This window comes from Ceratotherium simum, chromosome 17, assembly GCF_057802395.1.
Source record: "Ceratotherium simum simum isolate JZ-2026a chromosome 17, ASM5780239v1, whole genome shotgun sequence".
Classification (NCBI taxonomy): Eukaryota; Metazoa; Chordata; class Mammalia; order Perissodactyla; family Rhinocerotidae; genus Ceratotherium; species Ceratotherium simum.
The window spans coordinates 54,231,978-54,244,442 of record NC_141916.1 but is presented as its reverse complement, the minus strand read 5'-3'; the positions used below and the strand labels follow the sequence as shown (position 1 = coordinate 54,244,442).

Genomic DNA, 12,465 nt, shown 5'->3' with positions numbered 1-12,465 from the left:
ACTGAATGTGGGGAAAGAGTCCACCAACACTGGAGATTTCACACTGCAGACAACCCATTTCCATCCACCTCCACAGGCCACGGTCACACTTCTCCTGGACTACTTTAACAGCTCCCTGACCACTCTTTCTTTCCCCTTAGATGCTCCCCACCTCACTTCCCTACAGTCTATCCCACACTATATGTCAAGATGAGCAAAACCTCACTCAAGAACCTTTAGGGGCTTCCCATTGCCCAATAAATTAAGTGCCAGCACCTTACCCTGTGTTCGTGCATCTTCCGTCTTGAATGATAATTATTGTTGAGTTGTTCCATGGTCCCCACTAGATAATAAGGTACTTCACAGCAAGATTGAACTGCTCACCAGTCAGGAAATATTTATTGAGCACTTCTTTTGTGCCAGGCGATGTTCTAGATGCTGGGGACACAACAGAGAGGCAACCGAACAAAAATCCCTGCCCCCAGGGAGCTTACATTTTACCAGGGGGGAAGACAGACAAAAGCTATAAAAATTATAATAAATAAATAAGTAAATTATATAGTATGTTAGAAGACACTTGCTATGTGAATTTTCATTACTTTAGAATTCGTTCACGTATCTCTATATAAAAATACTCAAGTAATTTTTTTAGATTGTGCTCAATTCAGTTCAGTTTGGATAGGACAAAGTACTGAGACTGGACTATGGCGACCTTTGGTCCTCCCAGGGCTGGAAGGGCATGGGTCCTGAACCCTAAGGATGAAGCAAGATGAAGCAGGTGCTAAGCACCGGGCCTCTTCTAGAGCAGCGGGAGGTGAGCGCCTGGCCCAGGGCTCTAACCTGGCACCAGATGGTGGAAGGCCCCGACTTCACAGCTCTCACTGAGGAATCTGGGTCAGTTCTCTGGTTTGGCCACCAGGGGTCATTTTACCCCTGTAAATCACCGTCTGGAGTGATCGCATAAAGACACACACAAAAGGCTTATTCCAAACTAAAATACACAGAGACACACACAAGAAAACCATGACACTGTCACACACACACAGAAACATACAGCATTGAGAGACAGAGGGACAGAAATGCACACAGGACACACGCATGGCAACAACTCCCTCATTAACGTCAGGGTCTCAAGATGTCATAGTGCCAACTCAGCAACCCTTCTCAGCCCCCCAACTCGGACTCTGTAAAGAGGGAAGGAAACAGTAGGTGGCCCAGAAGCCAGGCTTCCATTTCCCTGGCCTCCAGCTTGCTAAGAACAGACAGCCTATTCCTGTCCTCCCATCACACTCTTACTTCCCTCTAAACTCCTTTCCTGTCTGTCGCAGTTCCCTTTTCCCTCCCCAGAGAAGCCCCACCCCTTCCGCCTGAGTGTTTGCGTGACTAGATCCACCCCCACCTCAGGGCTGCCGCTCCAGGAAGCCCAAGGTAGCGTCCATTGTGTGCAGCTCTTGCCGGCCCCCCCAGGAAACCCCAAGCCTTAAGGACATTAGCAATTGATTATTGAGCACTGCCCTGTCCCCACAGTAATAAAAAAAAGTGTATATAATGCCCTGGGAAGAAGTTATGCATGGTACAGTTATGGCTCTCAAAGTGTGATCTGGGGACCAACTCTTTAAGGAAGCCCATGAGGTCAAAACTATTTTCATAGTACTACTACTAAGATGTCATCTGTCCTTTTCACTCTCATTCTCTCACAAGTATACAGTGGAGTTTTCCAGAGGCTTCCTGAAATGTGATGACATTATTGCTCGCACAGCTAATGGAATGTGTGCTTGGGTATTTGTTTTAAAAACTTGTTAGTTTTAATTTCCAATATGGTAAATATCAAAAGAACAAAGTTTAAGCAAAAGCTCTTTGGACTCCTCAATTTTTAAGAGTGTAAAAGGGTCTGAGATCAAAAAGCCTGACAACTGCTACTTTAGTACAAAGAATTTTCCTCTTATTCTAGATGAAGCAACAGAGACAGATAGAATTTAGGACCTAGAATAGAGGTCTCGAAAAGGGGCTGGGGTGGAAGGAGAAGGGACCACCTAGAAAGGGGAACAGGGACCAGAATCTTGGAGGAAAAAAACCCTGTAACTCATGGTTTTGCCCTGCCCTCAACCACCCTATGCTGGGTGTCAGATCTAAATTGTTACAAGTCACTAATCAAGAAGGAAACTAATTCTGTCCATAGCCAATAAACTCTTGAATTATGCCTCACTGCTGGGCAGGGGAAGCCCAGGGGAAATGAGAGTGGGTGGCATTCATGGCCCTAAGACTGCTGTGGTCCGTCTAAACCCAGATCACCCATTTTCTGCTCCATCTGCCAGCTCTCAGTACTGCTTCACGCCCTCACCAAGGGCATTTCATCCAGTCTTCTGCCTCTGCATCGGCAGGCTCACAGCATCACTTCCTTCTAGGGAAGGGATCCTCCCCATGTTCATATCACCACCAATTTAAAGAAGATATTTCCACCAGCACTCTACCTTCCTGGTGCCCTTTGCTCCCACACTTTTTTCTCTTCTGCATTTATGAGCTGTGGCTGTCACCCAGAAGTCCAAATGCCCAGTCCACCTCCCTCATGTGCACACCCTGAAAGTCTGCAAGTGTGAGAGGCTCGAGGGGGTGGGGATGGCAGGTGACCCTATAGCACGATGTGTGTTCAGAGGGCCGTATCTTCCAGGCGCTGGGTGAAGGGCGTCCCGGGTTTGAAGGGCCTGAGCAGCTCCTGGCTGGCGGCAAGCGGCTCAGTGGTGTGGCTGGTCTCAGTAGGCCGTTCAGCGAGCGCCCCCCGAGCACCGTTGGTGGCCAAGGTCCTGGCCCTAAGCGGAGTGCCCAGGCGACGCAGGGTGTTGCGGAAACCCTCGGCGCTGAAGTAGTACACCAGCGGGTCCAGCACGCAGTTGGCGCCGGCCAACAGCACCATCACCATCAGCACACGGCGCACCTGATCGCGGGCCGCGATGCTCGCCACCACCAGGTTGCCCCGCAGCAGCCCGTAGACTGCCAGCGTGGCGTTGTAGGGCACGAAGCACAGCAGGAAGATGACGAGGTTGGCCAGCAGGAGGCGCACGGTCTTCCCCCGCCGATGGCTCTGCGTGGCGTCGGACCGCGCCAGGGTCCAGAAGACCCGGCCCGACGAGTAGACCACGGCCACTAGGGGCAGCAGGAAGCCCAGCGCCTCCGCCAGCAGCACGAGCGGCAGCAGCTTGCTCTTCCACAGCTCGTCGCTGAAACTCTCGAAGCACAGGCGCACCTGGAGGCCACGGTAACTGCAGGTCGAGGGCCTGTGCACGAGGATGGTGGGCACGGCGAACACCAGGATGAGCGCCCACACGCCAAGGCAGAGCAGCCGCGCCACGCGGGGCCGCCGCAGGTGGCGCAGCCGCAGCGGGTGCACGATGGCGGCATAGCGGTCCACGTTGATGAGGGTCAGGAAGATGCAGCTGCCGTACATGTTCATCTGGAAGATGGCGCCCGCTATCTGGCACAGGAGGTCCGAGGAGGGCCAGTAGTGCAGTGCGTAATAGGAGAGACGCAGGGGCAGCGAGAGGGTGAAGAGCAGGTCGCTGGCCGCCAGGTTGCACATGTACACGCTCACCACGGAGTGCACGCGCAGTGCGCGCAGGAAGACCCAGAGGGCCAGCGCGTTGAGGGGGAGCCCTGCGGCCAGCACGAGGCTGTAGACCACCATGTGCAGGCGGTGGGTGGGCCGGTGGTCAGGGCACAGGGGAACAGAGCTGTTGGTAGAAGTGTTGGCCGAGGAGTTGGCCAACATCCTGCCAAAGTGTGAGGAGGAGCTAGGCAGGGGGCATCATGGGGTACACCAGGGTTCTGGCATCGTGTTCATTGCCAGAGCGGGGCCTGCAGGCTGCACAGAGACAGTCCCAAAGTAAGCAGAGGCGGAGCATGGGAATGCGGGCTATGGCGGCAGCCCCAGATGGCTGCCAGGGGGTGGATGCCGTTGGTCACAGCTTCATCAGCACTGGCAGACCTGGAATGTGAAGATGAGGGAAAAGTCAAGATTTTGTAAGGACAGGGCCGAAGACACAAGTGTTTATCTAGCTAAACTGGCTGGCCTCTCAGGTCTTTCTCAGCCTCAGATCTTTTCCCCATCTTCCCTGGGGCCAGAATAGCTTTCTGCAGCAGGGCTGTACAACACAGTGTTAAATGCCCAGGCTCTAGAGGCAGGCTGCCTGGGTTTACTTTATTTTTGTTTTTTTGTGTGTGAGGAAGATCAGCCCTGAGCTAACATCCATGCCAATCCTCCTCTTTTTGCTGAGGAAGACTGGCCCTAGGCTAACATCTGTGCCCATCTTTCTCCACTTTATATGGGACGCCGCCACAGCATGCCCTGACAAGCGATGCCTAGGTGCGCACCCGGGATCCGAACCCAGGGCACCAGCAGCGGAGCACATGCACTTAACCACTACACCACGGGGCCAGTCCCCGGCTGCCTGGTTTTAAATCCTGGCTTTGCCAACTTGCCTACCTTTTGCCCTCGGAAAAGTGACTTAATCTCTCTGAATCTTATTTTCCTCACCTGGGGAGAAAAAAAGGAGAGGGGGTCTTTCCTTCATGAGGCTGTTAGAGTAAATGAGATGATGTATGTAAAAGTGCTTTTGTTGCTGTTATTATCTAATAATGTCTCTCCCGTCCTTCCTTTCTTTCTTCTACCAATGCTTCCCAAGCCTTTAGAAGGTTCCAGGCATGTTCACAGCAGTGAACAAAACAAAAGTCTTGCCCCTAGCTACTTTGCATTCCATAGAAGGGAGACATAGTAAAGTGCGAGTAAACAGGTCTCATATTAGGTGGTGAGCAGCACTGCGGAGCTCCGCCCCTGGAACAGGTGCTCTGCTGGCTCCCCATTATCTACAGAATAAAGTTCAGGCTCCCGTGTACAGTACAAAATCCCAGCCTCACTCATCACATCTACCATTGCTCCTGTGGGAGCTAGGTTTGTGGTCAGAGCGACCCAGGCTCGCTTGATTATCTGACCTCTCTAACTCTCAGTTTCTTCATCTGTAAAATGGGGATAATAACATCCTAGGCTGATGGCACACGAGCATAGTCCTGCCAGGTAGGGGAAGGCCCTGTGGGTTGAGCTTCTCCAGGTGCTCCTCTGGCATGTCTGAGTAGGGAGCTTCCCAGATGGAGTGCTGCAATAGGGGGGAGATGGCGGTTTGGTAGTGAGGGCTCAAGGGGGACCCTAAGCCCAGAGAGCGTAGCAGTGAGGCAAGGAAGTACTGACGATGCTGCTGGAGAGAGCAGACCACAGCACCTGCCATCCTTAGGCAAAAGCTGGCCCACAAAAGATACGGCCAAGAGGTAGAGGAGCCAGAGGTCTCAGGATCCCACCTTCCTTAAAGCCATAAGGCCACAGAAGCTACCCCCCGATGGCAGCCCCTGAAGACAGCTATTGTGTGTGTGTAGTAAAATATACATAACTTAAAACTTACCATTTTAACCATCTTTAAGTGTACAATTCAGTGACATTAAGTACATTCACAATGTTGCGTAACCATCACTACTTCCAGAACTTTTTCATCATCTCAAACAACAACTCTCTACCCATTAAACAATAACTGTCCGTTCCCTTACCCCCTCCCTCTAGCCCCTGGTAACCTCTGTCCTACTGTCTCTATGAATTTTGCCTATTTTAAACACCTCATATGAGTGGAATCATAATATCTGTCCTTTTGTGTCTGGCTTATTTCACTTGGCATAAAGTTTTCAAGGTCCATCCATGTTGCAGCGTGTATCAGAATTGCATCCTTTTTTATGGCTGAATAATATATCCCATTGTGTATATATGTATATATATCACATTTTGTTTGTCCATTCATCTGTTGATAGTTACTTGGGTTTTTCCACCTTTTGGCTATTGTGAAGAATACTATGAACACGAGTGTCCACATGCCATCTTAGGGAGAGAAGTTGTCCGGAGACACTGAGCAATTATCCCAAGATACTGGACTGATTCCTTTCAAAAGGAGCTGCTTAAATTCTTACCTGGAACCGAGGTAACTCAGACTATAACAAGTTTTCTTGTGGGGTTTTTGTTTGTTTGTTCTCCCTCCAACCACAACTACCAGCAGTTTAAGACTTGTAAGAGGTGTAAGAGAACAGTTAAAGGAAATAAAGATTTCCTCTGCAAAATACGAATTTCAAAAATGAAAATAATACTAAAAGAGGCTTAAACATGCTGAAAAGCAAATAAAACCAGGATCTTTTCCTAGCACACGCCTCACCTCCCATGCTCCTTTGCTCCAGTCACACTAAACTAATCATAATTGTGCACATACATTTTGTTTTCAGGACTCTGTCTCTGCCTGTGCTGTTTCTTCAACTTGGAGTGCCCTTCCTCCCACTCTCCACCTGGCCCACTCAGTCATCGCTTAGGACTCTGCAAAGCCTTTCCTGACTCCCTCCCTCCCCATCCCCGCAAGGCAGCTGCAATCTCCTCACCAGCACTTCCACTCAGTGGGCAGGTCTGTCGTAGCTGTTCCCACCTGCACTATAATTGGCTGCTCTTAGACAGCCCCTCCCACTAGACTGTGAGCTCCTTGAGGGAGGGGCTGAGGACTGTGACTTATTCATCTCTGTATCCTGCAGCACCTACCTCAATGAATGTTGAGTGAAAAATCATAGCTATCATTCACTGATCATTCACCTTATCCCAGGGTATTTTACGTGCATAATCTCTAATCCTTCCAACAGCCCTTTGAGGTAGATGTTTATCTTCATTTTTACTGGAAAGGACAGACAAACTCAAGAGCTCAGTCAGTGAGGAGCAAAGTCAGGATTCAAACCCAGGACCACCCGGCTCCTAAGTCCAACCCTCTCGGGCTGCTTCCAACAGGAGTGGATGCTTAGACACGAGGATGGATGCTGCCCAGGGCACTTGCTCTTTTACAGCCATCTGTATGAAATCTGTGCCCATAGATACATTGTTTTACTTCCTCATTTCTCCAATTGAAATATATACTTTTTAATAACCCACTTCCTTCTTCCACTTCAAACACTGGTAATCATCTTTCTTTCACACACACACACAAATACGCCCCTCTTTTCACCATTTCCCCTTACCTACTTCAGCACTTAGTTTGCTGCTTTCAACTCAGGTTGTATTTGTTCCATTTCCCCAATTAGATAGTAAAGTCCTGGTGTGGGGACCACCTCTTCTACTGCTTTTCTTCCCAAGCTCACTCACACTTCAGTCTCTCTACTTAGCAGGCCCCTGTGATATTCACTGGCTGCCCCCTCCTCCATGTTCACCCATCCTGTAATCCTGTTATCACATCTCTTGTATCAATCCAGTCAGCTAACCACTGCTTATCACACTCCTGACTCTCTTGTCTGCATGTACAACTCACTTAGTAAAAGACCATGTCCCTTAAAAGGCCTGTTTGGAAACAGCTTGCATTAAAATTCCAACAACAGTTTACACTATAATTACAATAATGCTTTATCATTCTTAACCATTCCCTGGAGAATCAATAGCTCCTTACAACTAGGAGGCACGTACTAGACAGTGAATGAATGATGAATGACGATTTTCCAAGAATTCCAGTCTTTCTGCCAACCAAGTTACAACAATAAACAGACCAAGATGTATTAGGTGAGCTGCCACTTAAAGGGAAAGTTAGGAATGCTTTCGTAAAGCGCATGGTGATGCTCTCCTTACTCTACTCCGAAAGGGAGAAGTCCTTGGGTTTCTTTGTAGTGGAGGTTATTTGTCAACCTTTCTGACAGACTCACACAGAATGGCCCTAGCTGAGCGTTGAGAGCTGCCAGGCCCCTGCCCTGGTCCCCACCCCATCCGCCTGCTTTCCTGGGGCTCCCGTCAGTGGAGCTGAACAGGCACAGTGCCAGGCCAGATGGCAAAGATGGGAAAAACTGCCAAAAAGGAGGCAAACAGGAAATGGAAGGAGGGCTCCAGATGTGGGGGAGGGGCAGCCCAGCCCTCTCCTCAGTCCTGCCTTGAGGAAGAGGTCAGGTTGTGGGGAAAATGTAGGAAGCCAAAAAACAGCAGCTGCCCTAGAAAAGAACGAACACTGGGGTTTCATTTCACCAGGGAGAAGGAAGGACGTGGAGGCCCACATAGGCCCAGTAACATCGACACATACGGACGTGGTAACATAAGCATACCACTATACACTCGTGCAAGGACACACAGGTATACGTACACTAGGAGATGTCACATAAGATCCCTAGTAACAGGCAAGTAAATGTAAATACACACCCTGTAACACACAAGTATGTGCACGCACGGAGGCCAGAGGAGGAAGAGCAGACACGGCCCCTAGCTTAGGGACAGTATCCGCACACGGATAGACACAGACAGGCAGGCAGCTTCCGGAGCATACACCCATGCAGGTGTGCACAAACAGATCCCAGCCCCAAGGCACTGAGGGGCAAGGAAAGCCCCGTACACATGGAGGCACCGGGCGGGGCCTGCCCAGTCCACATCACTGCCCTCCACACCACGCACACACCAGAGCACGTGCAGCCACTCTCCTCCTCCCTGCGTCTCTGTCCTCAGCTGCCCGCGTGCACATCCAGGGCCCAGGTTCCTTACGTCCTCAGGGCCTCTCAGACCTGTCCCATTGCCCTCTGAGCTGGGCTGGGCACCGTTCTTGGCTGCGATAAGCCAGAGGGGCAGGGCTATTTTCTGCAACAGGCAGGAAATGAAATTGAGACAGTAAAAGTGGGCAGGAGGCTAGATCATGATCATTCCCTCCCTCTCCTCCACACAACCTGCCCGTGGCATCCACCCTTCTGGCGCCTGACCAACGATGCAGAGGGGAGCTGAAGAGAAAGGAATAGGCAACTAGGGACAATGGGGGCAGGGAGGGGAGAGAAATATTTGCACTTTGTCCAGCTTCTTCTTGTCTGCCACCCTCTCTAGGCACATCCCCCTTTCCCCCTTCCACACATTCACCAAATGCCTTGCTCTCTCTTCACCTCCTCTTTTTAGTAATTCACACCCTTCAGAATTTTGAAAAGAAGGAATCTCACATCTCCTCATCCTCCTTGCCCCCGAAGACGGGCTCTAGAATAGCCCCAACCTCATTTTAGGTTCTGGAGGCCACGGCTGGGAGTCGAGGCCAGTCAGCATCCCACCCCTACAGAGTGTGCGCTTCCACCGAAGCCCACTTCCTCTGCGCTGTGCTCAGGCGCTGGGCGGATGCAGCCTTCACCCACAGACGGGCTGACTCATAAAGACTTCTTAATGTCTGTATTGTCCGACTCCCCAGTGAATCCAAACTGTGCTGAGCCGCCAGCAGAAGCTCAACGTAGTCTAAAGGCTTTGTGAACACCTCTGCCCAAGAGCTGCGTTGGGGACACAGATGGATTCTGCTCACCAGCTTGTCCTGGATCTGGGAGTTCTGTGGTGTGGAGATAGCGCAGGTGACCAGGCCAAGTGGGCGGCCTCCTCCTGCCCCAGAGGCCACGTTTTTCTCGAGAAGCCACTCTGGCCCAGGCCCTGGGGTGCCGCGTCTTATCTCCATCCTCCCTCCTCCTTGGTCCAGGCCTGCTCTGCTTTCTCCAGTCAAAATTCCTGCTCCAGGATCTCCCCACCCTTCCCCAGCTGAGCCTGTCTCTCCCTGCCTTTCTAACATCATCCTCAGCTGTGTCTTCTCCCTCCCCGGATATTCTGACCTCCTCTCTCCTGACAATTTTTCTGGGAAAAGGCAGAAAGCAAAGGCGGCCTACAGCTCAATAATTAGTCTCCCCAGTGTATGGATGTCACCTCACCACCTGCACATCTCTCTCCACCCTGCTTTCAAGAGCTGGAAAAACAGGAAATAAAGTCCCCATCAAGAGAAGCCACTCTGGGGCCGGCCCCGTGGCATAGCGGTTAAATGCACGCGTTCCGCTGCTGGTGGCCCGGGCGCACACCGATGCACCGCTTGTCAGGCCATGCTGTGGCGGCGTCCCATATAAAGTGGAGGAAGATGGGCACAGATGTTAGTCCAGGGCCAGTCTTCCTCAGCCAAAAATAAAAAATAAAAAAAGAGGAGGATAGGCATGGATGTTAACTCAGGGCTGATCTTCCTCACAAAAAAAAAAGAGAGAGAGAAGCCACTCTACAGGATGAGCCCTCCACAGCCCTGTGGTTTGAGTGTCCCCTTGCTTTGGGGCCTGGCTGGGTCCCCCAGCCTCAGAGAAATCTTCTGGAGCCTTTTGGCCTCATTGGCCTCGCTCTAAACTCAGGCAGCACTTCATGTGCACCACTGGCTTCAGCTCTCACTGTTTTGGCTGTCTCGTTCCCGGTGGGTCTGGCCATGCAAAGTCTCTGTGTTGCTAGGGTGTACGCTGTGGGGGGCAGGGTGGGGAGAGCTGACAGCATCAGACAGAGCTGGGCTCTAGTGTCTCTGTGGCCAGGAAGTGAGGCTTTTCTATTTCCCCCTCCATCCTTGCCTCCATCTCTCCTTAGGGCTACAATTTTAGCTCACCCTAAAAGGAGCTGGAGATACAACCAGGTGGGAGGTCCCTTTCTTGTCATGGAGGCCCCCATAAACATAGGTAATAGGTGGGCAGCTGCCCTCGTGGGTGTGATACAAAGGTATCATAAGGCCTTGCCGACCCTCAAATATTTCTCCTACCAGTGCTAAATATCTGAAATGCCATCCTCTTCATGCCACTCATGAGCCACATTCTATCAGAGCTATAGGCACATTCGAGACCATCTCGTCTAATCCTCTTATTTGGATGAACACATTGGATTAAGGCAGTGGGTCTCGAAGACCCTATTAAAATACACGTTGGTTAGTTGGGAAGGATAACAGTGGGAACACATCTGTGCCAGTGGACTCCATTCGTGGTGTTTAATCAGCTTCACTGTCATTGAGCAGAGGGTCTGGCCCTGAGGGTGAGTGGGTATGGGGGTTTAAGTTTTTTGTGTGTGTGAGGAAGATCAGCCCTGAGCTAACATCCATGCTAATCCTCCTCTTTTTGCTGAGGAAGACCGGCTCTGAGCTAACATCTATTGCCAATCCTCCTCCTTTCCCACCCCCCCAAAGCCCCAGTAGATAGTTATATGTCATAGTTGCACATCCTTCTAGTTCTGTATGTGGCACGCGGCCTCAGCATGGCCGGAGAAGCAGTGCTGTCGGTGCGTGCCCAGGATCCGAACCCAGGCAGCCAGTAGCGGAGCACGCACACTTAACCGCTAAGCCACAGGGCTGGCCCCGGGGGGTTTAAGTTTTAACTGAGAGAGGGAAAGGGTTGGAAATTGTCCCCAGAGGGCCCTCCCCAGTGGCCTTGGGAACCCTGGGCTCAGCATGACAGGGGCCTCAAGGGTGAAGGGGAGAGCCCAGCCTCTCTGCGATGCCCCAGTGTGGGGGCCTCAAGCTTCCGAGGGGCACTCCAGGCTGTGTCCTCTGTCTGAGAAGGTCTGTCTGCCTGAGGCAGCCCCTTTTAGCTTTTTATTCTCTTCCAAAAGGTTTTCCAGGGCCCATGGCCCACCCACATCTCCATCCCCACCCATGTTCCCCATTTCTAAAGAAGGGGTACTGCCCCTTGTTCCCCCTGTGAGGTTCAACCCCACCTGTGACGCCCCCATACCTGTGCTCCCTGCTGCTCTGCCGCTGCCCCAGCCGCTTCCGCTGCCTGCTCTGGGCTGGGCTGGGCTGGTAGGACCTGCTCCTGGGGCGGGTGGGGACACACCCACTTCGGCAGATCTCAGCAGATCCCAGTTCCTTGCACTCACCCAACCCCACAGGGGGCAGGGAGAGAGAGAGGAGGAAGCAGTGCCCTCAGCGGCCTCCACGGACTGGCCAGAGAAGAAACCCCAGCAGATAATGGCACTTAATCCAGACCCCACTCTTGCCGACTAACAACTGCCCCCGCATGTCACTCACGCACTCCCCACAGTTTCCAGGAAGCCTACCTGGCACACCCACCCACTGCCACCAGATGACTAACCCCCAGCCTCTCGCTATGCTCACTGGGCTCCCCTGGGTATCTTAAAAGGGTACCCTTTTCTTATGGGTTCCGGCAGGTGGTTTCGCTCTTGCTATCATGGCTTATACCTCACCCTGCCCAGGGCCCCTCTGAGTGCCAGTGTCTGCTGGGGCCCTCTCCCTCTCCGGAGTGCACACGGCTCATCTATCACAGGGGTTCCCAGGCTGGATGGCTCCTCCTTGCCCCTATTTCCCCTAGGCAGTGAGGTGGGGGTGGGGTGAGGTGGGGTCGGGGGAGAGCCCCTTGTCTCTGTATCCTTGGGCTGAACCCCTTGTCTTCTGGATCAACAGGGCTGGGCATGTTGTCCATGCTCAATACACAAAAACAAGTTCAAGTTTTTGAGTAGTAGGTGAAAAAGGATATTGTGGTCAAATGAGTTTGGGAAATACCAGGTTAAACAGGTTTCTCTATTACAGGGCTCCTCAGAGCTTTACCACGCCATAGAAAGACTGAGCACATGTTGATCACTGAAGCTGGGTGAAGGGTGCATGGGGTGTATCATACTGTTCTATATTTGTGCATATTTTA

General features: G+C 51.7%; 1 protein-coding gene across 1 annotated transcript; it reads right to left on the bottom strand.

Moving 5' to 3' along the window:
- Nucleotides 1-350: 350 nt before the first annotated feature.
- Nucleotides 351-12,022, bottom strand: LPAR5 (lysophosphatidic acid receptor 5). The gene is made up of 2 exons (XM_004438722.3): nt 11,539-12,022; nt 351-3,958 (listed from the first exon to the last, which is right to left on the bottom strand). Exon 2 carries the CDS (start codon nt 3,740-3,742, stop codon nt 2,627-2,629), a length of 1,116 nt encoding a protein of 371 aa, XP_004438779.1. The 5' UTR covers nt 3,743-3,958; nt 11,539-12,022; the 3' UTR covers nt 351-2,626.
- Nucleotides 12,023-12,465: the final 443 nt, after the last annotated feature.